The 18404-nt window shown below is 34.7% G+C and overlaps 2 protein-coding genes across 2 annotated transcripts; one reads left to right on the forward strand and one right to left on the reverse strand.

Moving 5' to 3' along the window:
• The first annotated feature begins 5343 nt into the window (after positions 1-5343).
• Positions 5344-7064, forward strand: LOC18037237 (dof zinc finger protein DOF5.7). Its single transcript, XM_006426177.2, has one exon. It carries the CDS (start codon positions 5650-5652, stop codon positions 6664-6666), a length of 1017 nt encoding a protein of 338 aa, XP_006426240.1. The 5' UTR covers positions 5344-5649; the 3' UTR covers positions 6667-7064.
• A 2930-nt stretch (positions 7065-9994) lies between these two features.
• LOC18037096 (kinesin-like protein KIN-14R) lies at positions 9995-16266 on the reverse strand. Its single transcript, XM_006426178.2, has 19 exons — positions 15827-16266; positions 15159-15457; positions 14887-15061; positions 14709-14779; positions 14452-14635; positions 14016-14125; positions 13804-13903; positions 13638-13724; positions 13359-13535; positions 12994-13267; positions 12690-12851; positions 12353-12568; positions 12187-12224; positions 11924-12087; positions 11553-11804; positions 11404-11469; positions 11139-11213; positions 10949-11020; positions 9995-10672 (listed from the first exon to the last, which is right to left on the reverse strand). The coding sequence occupies exons 1-19, from the start codon at positions 16041-16043 to the stop codon at positions 10199-10201; spliced, it is 3213 nt and encodes a 1070-aa protein (XP_006426241.1). The 5' UTR covers positions 16044-16266; the 3' UTR covers positions 9995-10198.
• Positions 16267-18404: the final 2138 nt, after the last annotated feature.

Raw genomic sequence — 18404 nt, forward strand, 5'->3', positions numbered from 1 at the left:
AGAATACGGATAGCTGTCAGCCTGTCATTGCCTTAGGCCAGCGTGATTATCACTAACCTCCCCTCAACTATCTCCAACCCAGCCATAGATGGGCTTTATGTCCTCTAATTGACACTAACCTCCTCTAGACCAAATGTTTAGTTTGTTTGGCTGTTACCATCAAGGGTAATTTCGTAACTTAATCAAATTTAATCAAATTTCTTGAAATTGGCTTGAATACATAGTTAAATGCATATGCTTTCAAATGGCCTTTAGTTTGAAGCAAACTATGAAAATTTATTTAAAATTTTCAAGAGTTTTTTCAAATAATTTTAAACTTGATGTAAATTTTTTTAAAAAAAATCTCATTTAATTTTAATATTTGATTAAATGTAGGTACTTTTAAATAGATTTAAGTCTAAAGAAGCCAGTTAAATTTTTGTTGAAATAGAGGTGTTGTCAAATGACTTTAAACTTGAAGTAAATTAGAAAATGGAAGTGTTAATGGAAGTGTTACCAAATCATTTTCTTCTCTATTTTTTTCTTCTATTTTTTTTTTCTAACATTATGTGAGCTTATTGAAGACATCATGTGATTAAAATTTAATTTAATGCAAATATCAAAAATAAAAAAGTATATTCTTTGATATTATATCTCTTTTGTCATTAAGCAAAAACTTCCTTTTTTACTCTATTTATATTACCTCATGCTTGAATTTTACATGTTTCAAAATACTCAAGTCATAGAAAGGCAAGTGAAAATTACCCTACCGGCCATGCCAAGTTGGGTTGGCAAAATCCCAGGCCGGGTCCGGGTATCACAATGACCGGACCCGACCTGGATGCATAGATGCCCGGGCTAGGTTGTGCCGGGCTTTAATCCAAGTACCCAGATTTTATATTTTTTAATATTATATGTGTATATTTTTTTTTTGGTAATTTTATAAGTTTTAAATTTATTTTAATAAAATTTGACATGAAAATATGAACTTTAAGTAATTAAAACTTTATATATGTGTAATAAATAAGTCAGATAAATATAAATATTTAAAATAAAATATATTTCATAATATTTTTTTAATAAAATCCAGGTTCTGGGTTTATCAAGTGATGCCTAAGATCGGTCCTGCTTCATACAATTACCCGGCTCAAAATGCCTGAATGTGGCCCGGGTCTGGACCGAACGAGTATTTTTACCACCCCTAATGCCAAGGCAGAAAAGTCGTGTGACAGTAGCAATTAACGAAATTAATTAATTATATACATTACACAGGGAGCAAGAGAGATATTATTACATAAGGATGTACGGTGAATTTATTAGTTTTTTAACGCTGTATTTTAATTTAATTAATTAAAGGTTTCCTTCGTCATTGAGTTCTGTGACGATATATGTAGTTTTTCATTTTTTGCAAGTTAATTTAATATCTTCTGTTGGATTCAATCATTCAATGGAGCTCAAGACAACAACGACAACAACCACAACCAAATTGATTACTGCGAGCTAATAAATATTTTTAAAGAGCAAGTAAATGGCGAAACGTCAAACTTTCGGAAGACGTGCATGGGAGAGCGACTTCACAGTGTACTAATGACCAAAACTACAAGAAATAAGAAAGAACCCCCAGGCAAAGAGCATGCTCAACCCGTACACTTACGGGTGGTTTAATCGAGACTCCTCTGGTAGAGTTTTACGATGCAGACGATGACCATAAAACCATGCACAACTACATCACAAGGGCCCCCAAAAGTTCAAACAAAAAAAAAAAAAACAAAAATTTAGAGTACGATAAAATTCATTATGATTCGTTCTAATAATTAAATTACTAATTTATTTAACTGATTTTGCAATCAATCTGCTGTCTGATGTCGAAATCAGACGTGATAGTGATAGTACATTAACTAACGAACCTTGATTGTTGGTCTACGCACGCCATTTCTGGCTACAGGGTATAGCTCTGTCCAGCTTTTTGTATTTTTAAATTCCCAGAGGAATCACCCTGTTCAAATAATTAAGGAAACAATAATCAATTGCCATGCACAAAGTCATAATATTGTAATGATAATTGATAATTGATATGAATGCTATGGCTGTTCTGACTTTCTAACCTTTTTTTCTTTTCTTTGTAGTATTAGAAATAGGGTATTATTTTAGAACTATGCTATTTATCTTGAGTATCAAGCTGCCATGCATTTAAAACTACTAATTAACAAGGCATACGTAATGCATTTAAAATTAGGTCTGCGATTAAAATTTCAAAATTAGGCTCTGGTATTCGGTGGATGAGGATTCTCATCACCATAATAGCGTTTCGTATTTGCCTTTCAAATTAAGCAAATATATTTGATTGGAATGTGACTCTCATCTGCTGTTGTTGTTTGTGCTCACAGTGCTTCTTTTAGTCTTCCTTGTTCCCAATATTAATTCTACTGCATTCCGATGTGCTCACATTCATTTTTAAAAACTCGATTGCAGATGGTTTGGCAAACTGTGGATTATTTTGTGATTCTTACGCGTGGTAAGATAATACTCCGCAGTTTATTCTTAAAGGTATTTTTGGAGGAATCTTGGGCCTTACTTAACCGCTTCACCTAAATCTTTTCTGCCTCTATCCTACGTAATTTTCTTTTTCTTTCCCACTAATAAAGTTTCTGCTCTAACAAACCCAAAAAAAAAAAAAAAAATGTGTACAAAAGCATTACTCCTTGTCTTGAAAATAATAATAAATTTATTATTCTTTCGGGGGAAGAAAAAAAAGAATCTAGGAATATTACGTGAAAGTTTGCATGAATCTGTAAGGTTGGCATAGGGTCAGGATAGGCATTGGAAATGGAAGATGAAAGAAGGTAGTGGCTAGAATAGAACTTAGAAGAAGATGGGGGATGAGGCCCGTGAGATATTTGTAACGTTTATTGAGAGAGACCAAAAAAAAAACAAAACAAAAAGAAAAAACCATTAGCTAGCGTTTAGTTTATTTGTGAGTATCATCACTATGTACGCTTCGTTTCCGGTTTCCTCTCACGGGAATCCACTCACCCCTCTCACGTGTTCCTCTCTCTCTCTGTCTCTCTCTGTTCATATTCATTGACGTATATATATACACACACACACACATGCATCCATCTGGATCAAGCTGTTTTTCTTCAGCTTGTTATTTTACGGCTCCTCTACGTTTCCTCTCTAGCTAGTTTACATTTTCATCCCTTAACAACTTAATTTGGGCGGTAGGAAATTTGCCACATTTCTTTCGCAATTTAATGAACTAACTAGTACTTACCACTAGCTAATTAGTTATATGCTCAATTTGGTAATTATACATAAATTAATTTGGAACGTTTCTCAATATTGATTGATTGGAACCTTTCTCAATATTGATTGATTGATAGTCACATATATACAAGTATACTGAGACCATGCTTCAGTTTTTCATTGCAATACAACAGTGACTGATGGGCAAATTTATAGGGAATCAAAAGTGCCCCATACTTTGTAAGCTCATTTAGAGAGAAATGGAAAAATCTCTGCTCATAGGTGTCTCTTTCTTTCCCATGCATGCCAGAGTAAACAAGATCTCCTGGTTCCTAGAAAACAAATTTTCATGATCCAAGTCACAATAAGACAACGAGCTAAAGATCAATGATCCCGGCCCAGCTATTGAATTGAGTAATGTTGGAGGGAAATTAAAAAGATATCTTTGCAGTTTCAGAGTTGTACTTGCATCTGCTTCCCTGACTGAATAAAAACCACATAAGGCCAAGCAATAGCTATTTTTATATGACATTTATGGGCCTCTCCTCTGGCTAACTAGCTGCCTGCCTTTACTGATCAGTTCAATAAAGCACACCAATACACAAATAAATAATATTTATGACCTAAAGTTCCATTTAATTTGTTATCGCATTCTTTTTAGTTGCCGGTCTCCTTTGAAAGGGAATTCTATAGCCAAAGTTGTTTTATTAATTAGTCTGTTATTTTACCATATGGGCAAATGAGCAGATACAATTAATATATAATATTTCGGAGGGGGTGTCCCATTCGGTAATAAAGCTTTTGTCCTAAAAGCCAGATGATGGTGAGTGATTAAAGAGATAAGGAATTTTACACGTGTAAGTTACCATATAGGAGAGACTTGTTAAAGTTGAATTGGGTAAAAAGGGGCATTACGTTGAAAGGAATAGACAAGGGCTGATGTGTCTAGCGGAGCCCCACTGCTTGCTGCTGTGTCGGCCAGAGGCCAGAGCTAGCTTGATCCACTGACTCAAGTACACTCTCCTTGATCAGCCCCTACTACTGTCATCACTGCCCTCTCACTCATCTTTTTACCTAAATGGTATCTGATCAATATCTCAATCTATCTTTCTTTGTCATTTTGATTATTATTTTTTAAGTAAACGCTTATCCATTTCACCTCCCATGCATCAAATCATGAATGATTTTTAAGGCTTCCTTATCAAGTCTTTTTTGTACAATTTAAGTTAACCATGTTGTTGCGTGATGTTAATAATTTAATAATCCGTGTTATTTAAAATTACAATGAATTAATGATAATCCAATCTTACACTTAGTTCTTTTTATAGTTATTGGATGACTAAGTTGTTTAATTTTTTATTTTTAAATAATCTTCCAAAGGAGTCCTCTCAACGTAAATTGTAGAAAAAAAATTATGAAATTAGGAGTGCGATGTAAAATAACTACTAAAATATATTAGAAGTTTTTTTTTAGTAATATGTTATTTTTATTATCTCATGTAATTTATATAAAAAATGAAAACCATTTAATTTTTCTTTTAAGGATTTTGATGGATGCGTATATATAAAAGTGATGCTTAAACATATATATATATATATACATATATATATGATTTGTTGATGCTTAAGCAGAAGAACTTTCTCCTAGAAAATCTTCACTTAAAATTTTGTACTGTTTTATTCCGCATCTTGTATGGATCATCCACATGTAATCTAGTCATTATCACATATCAAATAACCTATGTGTTGATTTTTCAATTAACTTAAAAGGAATTTATAGAACCCTTCAAAGAAGTATTTCTATATGTAGTAATAATAAAGTTACCACATTATTTCTTTCCATCAAGTACATTTTTCATTTAAATCAGCAGCAAGAGTAATTCAAATATATTCAATCTGTTAAATGTAATTTGCGGATCTCTCTATTCCTTTCCTCCACCAGATCAATTTCAGATTATCTACTTTCTTACTTTTGACTTCACATATAAATCTTTCTCTTCTCTCTCTATACTCGATCGTATATAAATATCGAGACTCCTCTCACTTTTTCTTCTTCTTCTTCTAGTGAGATGTATCCCATATTCTCTCTCTTTCTCGTTAATTAGCTTTATTTATAAATTCCATTATAAATATATATATGTCCCAAACCTCTCTTTGATGGATATCACAAGACCCCATCAACATTTCCACCCCATGCATGAAACTATTCAATTGAGTATCTTTGCCTCTGTAAAAGGAAACTGATCATCAACACACAACACACATCCCACAGCCATACATCTATCTCATTTCTCCCCCCTTCTTTTTCTTTTTGGTTCAACTTTCAGTTTCAGGCACCACATCTCTTTTTAATTAGTCCTAGGGAAAAAAAAAAAGAAAAATAGAAAAACATAATCTTTCAAAGAGTTATCTAATAGCCACCCCCATGATGTCCTCTGAAAATATTCTCACGACACAAGCTGTGATGACCAAAGAAGAAAACCAAAACCCAGCTGGCAACCGGAAAACAGCTTCAACAAGGCCACAAGAGCAAGCCCTCAAGTGTCCCAGATGCGACTCTCCCAACACTAAATTCTGCTACTACAACAACTACAGTCTCACGCAACCAAGGCACTTTTGCAAGACTTGCAGGAGGTACTGGACTAAAGGAGGGGCTCTCCGCAACGTTCCCATTGGCGGCGGCTGTAGAAAGAACAAGAAGATCAAGTCATCTTCCAGACTCTCCGTTGACTCCAAAGACTCCGCTTCATCTTCTGAGATCGGCGGTTTCAAGTTCTTTCATGGCCTCTCTCCGGCCATGGATTTTCAGCTTGGTGGGTTATCATTTCCTCGGCTGAATCCCTCTTCGGCTGGTATCTGCAGCCAGTTCTCTTCATTTGGAGATGCTACGAGCCCTTCTTATTTCGGTCTTGATCCATCTGCTAGCTCTGCAAATCATCCTTTGACGGGCTTTAATTATCCACTTTCTTCTATTGTTGCTAATACCTTCGGTGGAGCAGTTCAAGAAATGGGTTCCTTAAATGTCAACAGTAGCCTTGCGTCTTCAATTGAGTCTTTGAGTTCTATAAATCAAGATTTGCACTGGAGACTGCAGCAGCAAAGACTTGCTATGCTCTTTGGTGGAGAGAATCAAAAAGAAACAACCGTTGCTTCTGCTCAACTTGAGACTCAGACGCAGAAACCGCAACCCATTTTGTTTCAAAATCTGGAGATTTCATCAAAACCACAGGCTCCTGCAGTTGGGAATTCACGAAAAGAAGGTGCAAGTGGGGAAAGTACTGCAACTGAATGGTTCTTTGGGAATTCATATGCACCAGTGACTGCTGGCACTCCAACAACTACAAGTAGCGGCGGCAACGGCGGCAATGATAACACAATTAACAACTGGAATAATGGTGCTCAAGGATGGAGTGATTTGCATCGATACAGTGGTTTGCCCTAGATGTGAAGCTAGCTCTACCTGGCATATCAGGAGTACCGGGCAAGAGGTAGAATAAATGAACAAATTAATTGATAGAGGATTCATCGTCACATTATTATGTAAACCCATTTAGGTATATGCTTATTCTAGCTAGTTTCAATCTTGGGTTCAGATCAACCTGTATAATTTTTCTTTTCCCCTTATTGTTATAATTAGATGTCGAACAAAAGCACTTTTAGTTGTTGATGTCTTTGCTAATGTTAATGCCCCCAGATGGTGTCTGTTATATAACATTATATATCCAGTTGTTTTGCATGTTCCTACAAAGATGCAGGAGCAGCAGGACTATTTCTGCTTATATATGTATGGTAACAATAAAAAGACTAGATTTAGTTTTACATGAAAGTGAAAGCAGTGGCCGGGAGCTTGAAATTCTTTCTCTCTCTTTCCCTCAGTATCCCTCTCAAAGTATGTGTGGCTAAATTACATAAGTTGCAGGTATGATTAGCGTTATGATGATCAGTTCTCTCATTGAAGCTATCTAGAGTATGATTAGCGTTATGATGATCAGTTCTCTCATTGAAGCTAGCTAGAGTTTGATGTGCTCTACTAATTCTAAAAAATAATCTTGTACTTTTTCGATGTCTTGGGGATCTGTGATGGATCTTTGTGAGGGTTAATAAATAGGACTTAATGGCATATCTTTGATTTGTTTTATGTTCAGTCAGCATCCAAAACTCTCACTGTCTGTGTTTCATTTCTCTCTCACTATAAATAAGGGATCTGAGTCTCACTGACTCAGGCTCCTCATCAGTTACTGAGCAATGTCACCATATATATGAAAACATCACAGTATCAGCAGCTCGATGAAGCCCTTTGCTGTTTAGCCCTGCAGCGTTTTAGCCTTAGAGCCTTGCCTACGACTGTCTGTGCTAGCTGCTGCTGCATAGGCCTCTTCGTAATTATTAGATGCAGTGTGTTGTGATAGCTGCTGCTGCCTAGGCCTCTTCGTAATTATTAGATGTAGTGTGGTGTGATTTGGTGGTGTCTGAAAAAGTGGTGGTTTGAAAGTGTATTGAATTGAATACAACACTGTCAACATTTGAATGAAGAAAGGAAGATAGAGAGATATGGCATCTACGGCTTCGGGTTCTTTGTTTTGTATTGCAAAAATGTTTTTATTATTTTAGCTTTTTCGGCTCTTGGAGAATGAGCCCTTCAGTGCTAATTGCTTCTCAGTATCACAATGTGATACTGTGATTACTGAGATGGGAGAAAAAGCTTTGCTTTTCCCTTTTTTGATTACTTTGCAAAACACAAAAGGTCCCACATAGTCTTGAAAAAGATTAACTCATTCATAATATGCTTTTCTTTAACTACAAGCTAGCTGTTTAGTTAATGGAATTTGGGTTAATAATCATCAATCATTTACTTACACTAGGTTTCCGGATTAATTAAGACCACAACTTCTTCGTACTCTACTGGATAATATGGCTTTAATCAATTAATTTGTTTCTTCGTTCGATATTCTTTATTGCTTTAATTCTGGTTCCTAAAATATACTTGTTTCGGTAAAATTTATGCAAATGACTCTTTGTCTCCCTCTCTAAGCTTTAACTCAGTTGCACCACTGACAAGGCCAACCACTCCTTTAGCCTACATATCACCGCACAAAGTAAAATTCTCCACCATTAATTTGTATATGTGTAACATTCTATATATAGGTTTACAAATAAATATACTCTTTGCCTCTTACATATAGGTTCGGCCCCATCTTTGAACATATTGTTGGTGTTAGCTTTTTGCTTTGCATATACCCTTTATAATTATATATATATATATTCGTCTCTACGACTCTACCTACAAATAACAACATAAATACAATGAAGTTATTTCTGTACAGAAGCCCTTTGAAAGCTTAGGCGGCAATCATTTGTATATGAAAAATGATATTCTATTCTTCCAAAAGATATATTTATTTCACAACACATCACATATCGACCACCTTTTTCTCTTTTGTTTTTATACGACCTTCGATCCAAATCAACAAAACCATTACATGGACATATTGATACAAGAAGAGAGAGAGAGAGAGAGAGATTGGGTGAAGATGAACTGAATTAGCTGAAGACATGAAGTAGCTAGCGTGATTAACGTGAAAGACTCGCTATGAGAAAACTTTTGTTACACTATTGTTACATTACTTGTGTCAACTGTCATATTACACAACTCACCACCTGCGAGAAGCTCATGACATTTAACGGCAAGGCAATCTTATGCTGCTCCTCGTCCTAACCCACCCCCTTAGCTAGCTATTATCCACAACCGTCCAATATGGATCAAATTGAATCAACTTTTTAGATGGTCGCCATCAGACGGCTGATTTCGACCAATCGAAGAAGCGTGAGATTAGGGTTGGTTTGTTCAAAGCAATCAATGGGTGGAGGCATTTAACCAATATTGAAACTTGTCTTCATCAAATGATAACGTTTGTGTGGGAATAAGATTTTGTATTGCTGTGTTGTAGGTTACGTGTTCAAAGAATGGAGAGACAAACCCCACCCAGAACGAGAAAAATGTTTTCATCTATCATCACTCTTTTTGGCCTTTTGTAGTCTTGGAAGTTCAAAATTAACAGCTCCCACACCTTCCACCAAGCCCCCCTCAACCTCATCATTTCATTTCTTACATTTTAGGCTTCTAGTGCATGTGGGTTTATTCCCCTTTTTTAAAAAAGAAAAAAGAAAAAACATTTATTGAGCTAAAATTCCATTTTATAAAATGGTAGTTAGGCTGCTAGTTTGCAAATGGGCTACCTAAAAGAGCGGCTGGCCCGACTCTATTGTACGCAGGCTGGAGCCCACAAGAGCCACTCAAGATTTTCGGATCTATGGGCCTACCAAACACCATTTTCCTTGTTTTCCTTTGTTATCAGTAATTAATTCCTGTCCTTCCAAAATGAAAAAGAAGAAGAAGATGAATTTACTATTGGAAACTAACTTCGATAAAGTCGGACTATTATTTTAGGTCTGCAAAAGTTCTTGTAAAATAGTCGTTTTAAAATTCCATTAACAAGGGAGCCTTTAATTCCACCTGATGTATATACCCAACCTCATTATATTCTTGTCATGTGTGCCTCTCAAGTCTCAACCAATCATTAAAAATAATATTAATAATAATGTGAGAGATTATTTTTTTCATAAGTTCAAGAAGTTTAATAAGCTAATTTAAACAGAATGAAAATGAATATTTTCAGCAATAAAGTTAAACTTTCTTATTGACAAACTCTAAATGATAATAATGGAAAAATTCATTTTTTGTAAGATAAATCGAATTCTGGTAAAATATACACAATCTGTAGAAATTTTCGGGTAACCAATTTACAATCATATTAGAAGTGAAGAGTTGTGTGAATCACTTAGATGTTATGTAAATCACTTACATTTTTGATTGGGCAAACAGAAATAGGATACAATTTAACTTCCAATCACAAAGAAAGTAGATGGAAGAACAATAGATGATGAGCAATCCGAGTTAAATAGATTTCAATTCACTATCTTGACCAAATCTTTTTCTTAGTATCCCTCTCCTTAATTCCTTGAACCTGATCTCTGTTAATTCTCTTATGAACGGAGGGCCCTTGTATAGTGGCGGTGACTGGCTTTGCTGTTCTCATCACCCTTGTTGCTGCAACTCTAGGGGGGTCAGATTTCCTTTTCTTGTTTTCATATGAAGAAGATTTAAGGATATTATTGTTCTCTGTTTCACCACTCCTGGAATCTCTCTTCTTTCTTGTCTCATGCTGATGACCATTTCCTCTTGGCAATATGGAACCATGACTCATTGGCCGGTTAACTGAGTTCGAACTCCTTAGGATACGAAGATCAATATCACTCATGACTTCATCATCTCCCTTCGAGGTTTTAACTTCATTAGGAGTATACTTTATAAGATCAGCAAAATCACGAGACAGCCTGCATTGAAACTGTTGCTCTTGCTCCTTCAACTTGTCCTCAAGCTCCTTAATCTGAAAAAATATATTGATGTTCAGAACTTCCTGCATGAGTTTAGTGATTTCCCTCTAGTTTTCAAATGTCAATAACCAAGTGATACTGTTCTATTAACAAAAAATTCAGGCTAACCAATGCAGCTACAAAATTCTTATAGTAGGTGGGTACAATTAAATATGCACAACATCTATTCTTGCTGCTAGACACTTGCAAACCTATATACTTATGCCGTTAATACTTGTTCGTAAATCATTACCAAAGGATTCTGTAGAGAAACAGTAGATAATAATAACCTTTTGACGAAGCATTAAGGACTCTACATGCTGACGTTCCTGCTCTTTCAATTTCGACTCTAGTTCCTTAACCTGAAAAAATAAATGGTAACTGTAAGTTTAAACGTAAAGATAAATATAGTTTTCCAACCTCTCATTTGTTAATAAAAAACACGCATTTCTGCACTGTGAGTGAAATCTCAGCAATAACCTTATGTTGAAGACTAATGGAATGAGACTCAGACTCTCGTTCTTGCTCTTTCAGCTTGTTCTCAATATCTTTGACCTGTTCAAAGTCAAATGATAGTCTATTCAAATTTCTTTTCAAAAAAACAAAAAATAGTTTCATCTTTTGCTAGACAAAAAGCAGCTCAGTTAAATGTTACAAACAATAATCTTCAAGAAACTGAATGATTAAAGAAAACTTGAAAAAGGAAAGAACTTTTTATATTAAGGTCTAGTGTTTGATGCAGAACCTTCTGTTGGAAAATTGCAGACTCTGATTGTTGTCGGTCTCTAAGCCTGTTTTCTAGTTCTTTGACCTTTGGCATGAAATAGATTCTGGTTAGCCATTGACAAGACAAAAATGAACAAAACTTTGATTATAATTCCAGTGAAAATTTACCTTTATTTGGAGGGTACTGCAGAGCTCTTCTCTTCCCTTCAATCTCTCTAAAAGTTGTGATGCTTGCTTATCTGACTGGTCATGCAAGTTTGACTTCAAGGAAACTTGGCCTTCAAGTTCTTTAATCTTTTCTTGTTGGTTTTTGTAAGTTTGGTCTTTGTATTTGGCCCTATTTTCCAGGTTCTGTAAGTTCTCTTCTAGCTTCCTTAAAGATTCATCTTTAGATCTGGAATCTTGCCTTGCTTTTTCAAGCTTTACAAATAAACAATATTAAAGTTGAAATCCAAAATCCTAATTAGAAAATAGAAAAAGGGAAAAAAATGTAACAATTGAGAGGAGATATGACATCAACAAGAAATCCTCAGACCTACCATCACTTTCATCTTTTGAAGCTCACTTGTATCTATTTGCTTCCTCGCGGGACCTAATTCAACCCCTCGAACTCGAGTTGCAAAATTTAATGAACTCAAAGTCTCACTAAGGTCCTGTTCTGAAGGACTGATTTGCACAAACATCAAAGTTTTGGAGTCACCCCCTGCGATATGCATAATTTGACATCGACATGAGTGACTACGCAATCATGAAATATTAACTCCTCACGTAAGATCAAAAAACAAACACTGACAACATCTACCTAATGAATCTTGCAGCAAATGTGTCAACTTGGAGTTCCTGAAACCAAACAAAAATATCATTTTAAGGTCAAAAATGGGTTCTGAAAGAATGATAATTATGGAAGAAAGATGAAACATATACCTATACGGAAAGTGACTATTTTTTTAGTTGGATGAAATATATACCTGTATGGAATGTGATTGCTTTTTGTTGCTAAGGAGTAAATGACGTCTCCAAGAGCTGAAAGGGATCTGTTAATATTTTGAGCTTCTTTGAGTCGATCTCCTTGCACATCAGTTCTCGTAAGTCTTTCACTGCCGGCCAAATCCACAAGCCATAGCTTGCTCTTGGTGCATTCGCCACTAATCAAGTTCTTTGCTCTAACCATTATACAGAGCATGCTGAGTGAAAAAGGTTCAAATATTTTCATGGTCCATCAGTAATGAAAAAATGCATCAGAACAATAATGGCTGATTTGTATGCTTAAGAAAATTAAGGGGGAAAAAAATTAAAACTCAGTACCAGTGAGATCGGCTGCTATGCTCATTCACATTATTGGACCCAACAGCTCTTGCACTGCTTCCAGTCTGTAGTACATTCCAGGCTTCCCTTATGCTATTGACATTGGCTTCTACAATGCCTGGAACATGATGTGATCCTTCAGAAGATTGCTTTATCTCCAACCTAGAAATACTCACAAAAGAAAAGTCAGTAGGCTTTTTGTTGTTGTACAATTTTGTATCTGCTAGCATAGTCAACTTTGGACTACACTTAGTTCAAGATAATAGCATGCTTCCCAAAGTCTACTTAAAAAAAAAAAATTTACTTCTTTGATGTCGGTGATGTAGCCAACAGGTCTCTGATCTGCTCATTGTAGACTTCAAGCACACTAACAGATATGTTGTAAGTAAAGGTTTCACTTCTTTCCTTGGCAATTTCAAATAATTGCTCAAGAGTTCTGTAATTGACTCCTCTACTCTGCTCAGTACCCTCCATTGTAAATGTCTTCCCTGTCCCTGTTTGCCCATATGCAAATATACAAACATTGTAGCCATCTAGCACCGAAATCACCAATGGTGAAGCATCCGCAAACACATCAACTGTTCAGGCGAAACAAAAACACCAAATCAATTATAATTCCCACAGTTTAAAAACTATATTCCATCAATCAATTGTTTGTAATATAAACACCTTGACCATCATTTGGTGTGAAAACTCGGTCAAATTTGAAAGTCTTTCTGGTGGAACTGCCTGTCAGAACACCAAGTTCTCCATCTTTCGCTGCATCAAAGTCTACAACTGTAGCACATCCAGCCGATATCTCCACCTTATTTAATGGACGGCACCTACAAAAAACCCTGATATTACCTGATATCAAATAAACATATTAGTGCTTCGGAGTCAACATTACCAACAAATAATGCAGCACATCTATTTCTAAATTATTTAAAAAAGGGAGAAAAAACATGCCTCTGGTCTGCTGAATTTGGTTATAAAGCTCCTTTCTCTTTGCTTGCTCTTCACTGTACTTCATTTTAAAATCCTCACACTGTGCAACTGCAGAATGACCTGTGAGTGACTACAAAACAAAGATTAACTCTCTAACAACTCACCAAGCATGTAAAACTAAACCTACCCAGTGCCTGAACTCCAATAACCATTTTATTCAACTCGGGTATTGAATCAGCACATTCATGTGCTTCACGCGAAAGTTGAGAATGTTCCTTCTTCATCATCTGCATACACGTTGGTCATTAAAATGCATGGTAGAAAACTAACTTTCACAAACGAGAAAAAAAAAATAATAATAATTTCGATGCGTGATCCAAATAAAATTTCATCATTTACCTTTACTTTCTCTTGTAAATCACTGACTGCCGCTGCCCAATACTTTTTATCACACTCATACCTGCTTGTGATATTAATTAAATTTTCTGCTTGTTTCTCCACAGTTTGATCTAACAGGAAGAATGAAATAAGTTACCTAAAGCAGTGTCGTTTGTAAATTTCATTGTAGGAAGACCTGACTCAAAAGATGCAATCAAACCTTCATAAAGATAATAAATGAGCATGCAATTATTTACTATTTCCAGAAGTTTGAGCCTTTTGCATTACAGTATATACACTCATTAAAGAGGGTTACTAGTTGTCCATCCAGTGGAATCCATCCCAAGTTTGAGCCTTGTATCACAGTATATGCACTCAATAAAGAGGGTTACTTGTTGTCCATCCAATGGAATCCATCCCATGAAACAGTTATCGAAAAACATGTCATCATCATTACCTAGAGTTAGTGTTTGAAAGGCCTTGTTGTCAAGTTCCATCCTAACCTTCTCCAGCTGCTCATTTGCTGCAGTTAGTGACATCCATGCCTCATGGCATTCATTTGTCTTAAGCTGGAACTGTTTATTGAGCTCTTCTATTTTCTTCTCATACTTCTCGGTAGCTTTTATTCGCATAATTTTCTTCTGCTCACCACAATTAAGTAAGCAACAAATTGAAACCTCAAAGCTGTTACTCTTGATATAAGTTGCAACTAACCTGAGCAGATGGCACTTCTATCTCAGCAGCACAGTTGTTACATTTAAGAAATTCATGTGAAGTCTGTGGAACTGTATCCAATTTGCAGGTAAGATAAACATGAGGGTGCAAATATGTACATATAACATACTTGTGTTCCCAAATGATAAATTGAACAAGAAACTAAAAGTAGCAGTACCTGACAACACCTTTGATGCTCTCCTTATGCATATTCCACTAACTGCTGGACTTCCACTGATCCCTTCAAATCTTACCACAACCGTTCCTTCCTCCTTTACAGAGACCCTGATGTCAACTAATTGCAAAGGTTTATTGGCTCCAACAATAGAGAAAATGTCAAAATCAGATACGACCTGCATTGATCCAATTGTAGAGTTTCTAAGTACAGAAAACAAAGGAAAAGGAACCAATATATAATCAGAGTGAATGACCTTGTGTGTAATAACTTGCCTTTTCTTCCTGAACAAATACATTGAATACTCTCATTCCCTTAGGTCCATTTGTGTTTATGATCTCCGCGAAATGAAGATCAACATAATAGTGCCCAGGAGGAATATCATTGAACCGATAACAAAAGTTCCCAAATCTTGCTGACTGATATATGAATGGATAATCTCCAGCATCACAAATATGTTCATTTGTTCGTAAGACATTTCCTCCTTCGAAATAGGTATCACCCAAAAATTTCATACTACAATCTACTTCATCTGATGCCTCACCTCCAGCATTTACAAATAAGACAAATTCGCCTGGTTCAAGAAAGTATTGCAATAAATTAAATTAAGAAGCTATTCGATCATTAAAATCATCAAGAAATTTTAGCCCAAGACTTTAGCTCCCTTTAAAAAATCAAGAAGCCATAACTTGGATCCAACTTCATACTTGTAAAACCAAATCAGACACGGAAATAAATAAACTACACATATAGCTCTATTTCACAAAAACCTATACCCTGTTTTCGTTGTAAAAGGAAAAGACAACAAGATTCAACAAAAGACTTTCCTTTTCTTGTTTCCTAACAACAGAGGGCTAAGAAAGAGCACTCATTTTGGAGCATTCTCCTAGAAGCCAAAAAATGATAAGTGTAAAACAGAACTTGAGAGGCAGTAAAGACTAACCTGTGCAGTAAGATCTTATGAACCCACAAGGAATCAACCTTGAATTAGAGTCACAGAGCATCGAATCAACAAAAGACTCTTCATTTCCATCTTCTTCTTCCATGGCAGAAGCTCTGTTTTCTTGATTCAAGTTCACATCTTTTTCCCTGTCAAAACCCTTATCTACAATTAGGTTTTCTGGGATTAGTTGAGAAGTGTTTAATTGAATGTTTTCCATGAAAAGCTAAGGTTTTTTGAATGTTTGGAAACTCAGAAAGTTTTAGATTCAACAAGAGAAGAGCCTTTTTCCTCCCTTTTCTCTTTGTTGCAATTTGCAAGAAATGTGTATGAAACAGAAGAGCAGATGGTGAGATTCTTCGCAGTGTTGGGGCCTTTTGGGGGGGTTTGAGAATGTTCAAATTTTAGATCTCTTCGACCGTTGAGACAATTTACCGTTAAAGTTGAACCTTTTTGAAGAGTATTATATTCTTCGTAAATATATTTTCAACATGCGGTGTTAAATGCCTTAGGACTAACAAGGTAATAATAAAAATGGAATATAAATTTTTTTATTAATTTTTTCGGAAATTTAATTTTCATCCACACATGGCGCAATTTATTAATTTTTATTAATGTAATATTGATTTTTGTGTTTCTATCTAACTAATACATATCGACCAATTTGGATATAATAGCTTGTACAAATCGTTTATAAATTTCTAAAAATTTACCATTTTCACCTTCCTTTAAGTTTTTCAATTAATCTCCACACATCTTCTCTCATTAACTTTGTTTGTGGGAGAATAATAAAATTGTGTTTATATAAATAAAATACAACAGAACTGTACAAAAAGAAAAATTACATATACATATACGCAATTTTTTTCTAACGCGAGCACCCTCACTTTTTTTTTTATGTAAACACATTTTTAAGCCGTGCGGATAAATAGAGTTAGATTTTAATATTATTAAATCACACGACTTTATAATGTATTAAAAAATAACTTTATTAAACCATACAGCCTAATAGCATATCCGTATTAAAAAAATTACAATATCCACACTTAAGAATATATATATATATATATATATATATATATATATATATATATAAGAAAGAGAGCTGTCTTTTATATTCCTTCAATTTTCTCCTATTTAGCCAACCAAATAAACGACAAAATGGCTATAAGTTATGATGCGACACTATCAACGAGTATTATAGATCACAACAAAATCTTAATCTCTCCAACTATTAATTGTTGAACATTGATATATATATAAAAGGCTGACACTAAGTTACGTTGAACGTAACTTGCACCTCTCACAGCAACAGCACCCAATCCCACCAGTGATATTGTTGTTGTGAGAGGGCGTAAGTTACGTTAAACGTAACTTAGGCCCTCCCTATATAAAATACTTTTATTTTCCATCATCATCTTTGGCAAGTATAATCACACTCATCATCATCCATCACCTCTAATTTTGTACGGAACATTGGGATGAAAAGCACGACGAATTAGGACAAGACGTCTGGTAGGCACAAAAGATGAAATTGAAATACCTTTCACCCAACGCTCTGTTAGATTAGAATTTAGAACGCACCATGACCATGACCCTATTAATAAGAGTAATGATACAACCACAAACTCTTATATAAATTTATTTTATACAAACTGATATGGCATTAATTCATTAGTTGAATGAAAATATAAAATAATATAAATAAATCATGTAGGCCAATAGATATTTAATTCAACTAATGAATTAACGTCACATCAGTTTGTACAAAATAAATTTGTACAATAATTTGTGATTATATCATTACTCTATTAATAATCCGTTATCACCGTAAAATTTGAGCAATTAACTTCCTTCTTTTATATCCGCATCCAAGTTGATCCAATCCTCCAATTACATGTCTTCAAGACTTAAAATGGATGTTGATATCCATATGGTGTTCCCACTTGATCCCATTGATATTTGATGGATTTAGAATCAATTTAATATAAACAAAATCAACTTTCAAGCTTATTCTTCAAATCTCGAATTTAAAATTCCTCCATCTCCATAAGGTATATTCATCTCCAAGCATCGAATTTAGATGGATAAATTCATTAAATCAAATTCATTTTAACTTATAGGAGCAAACTTGTAACTTGCCGTTACAACGTTTAAAATTAACCAACTGTATCTAAACAAAATTAATGGGATGGGATGGAATGGATTGTATGTGTTGATTTTATAAAAATAAAAAAAACTTTGTACTTATGCGATTGCAAGTGAAGCAATAAATGCAGTTTATTTTATTATATTTAACGAAAAAAATAATAAGTGTTTAAAGAATTTTTTTAACATAAATATCTTTTTTAATAGCACCTTTTAACCCCTAAATTGTAAGAGATATATTCAATATGAAATCTAATAGCAATCTAAATAATAACACTTGTAATATATCCTAAAGATCTATCTACTAAGCATTACACTTAAAAGTTTACTCGGTTCTTCCCATTAATATAAGATAAAAGTCTACCCTTTACTTGAAAGACACGAATGCCATCATTGTGAACTCATTACTCTTAGCATAAATTTAAAGACATGA

This window comes from Citrus clementina, unplaced genomic scaffold (assembly GCF_000493195.1).
Source record: "Citrus clementina cultivar Clemenules unplaced genomic scaffold, Citrus_clementina_v1.0 scaffold_7, whole genome shotgun sequence".
Classification (NCBI taxonomy): Eukaryota; Viridiplantae; Streptophyta; class Magnoliopsida; order Sapindales; family Rutaceae; genus Citrus; species Citrus x clementina.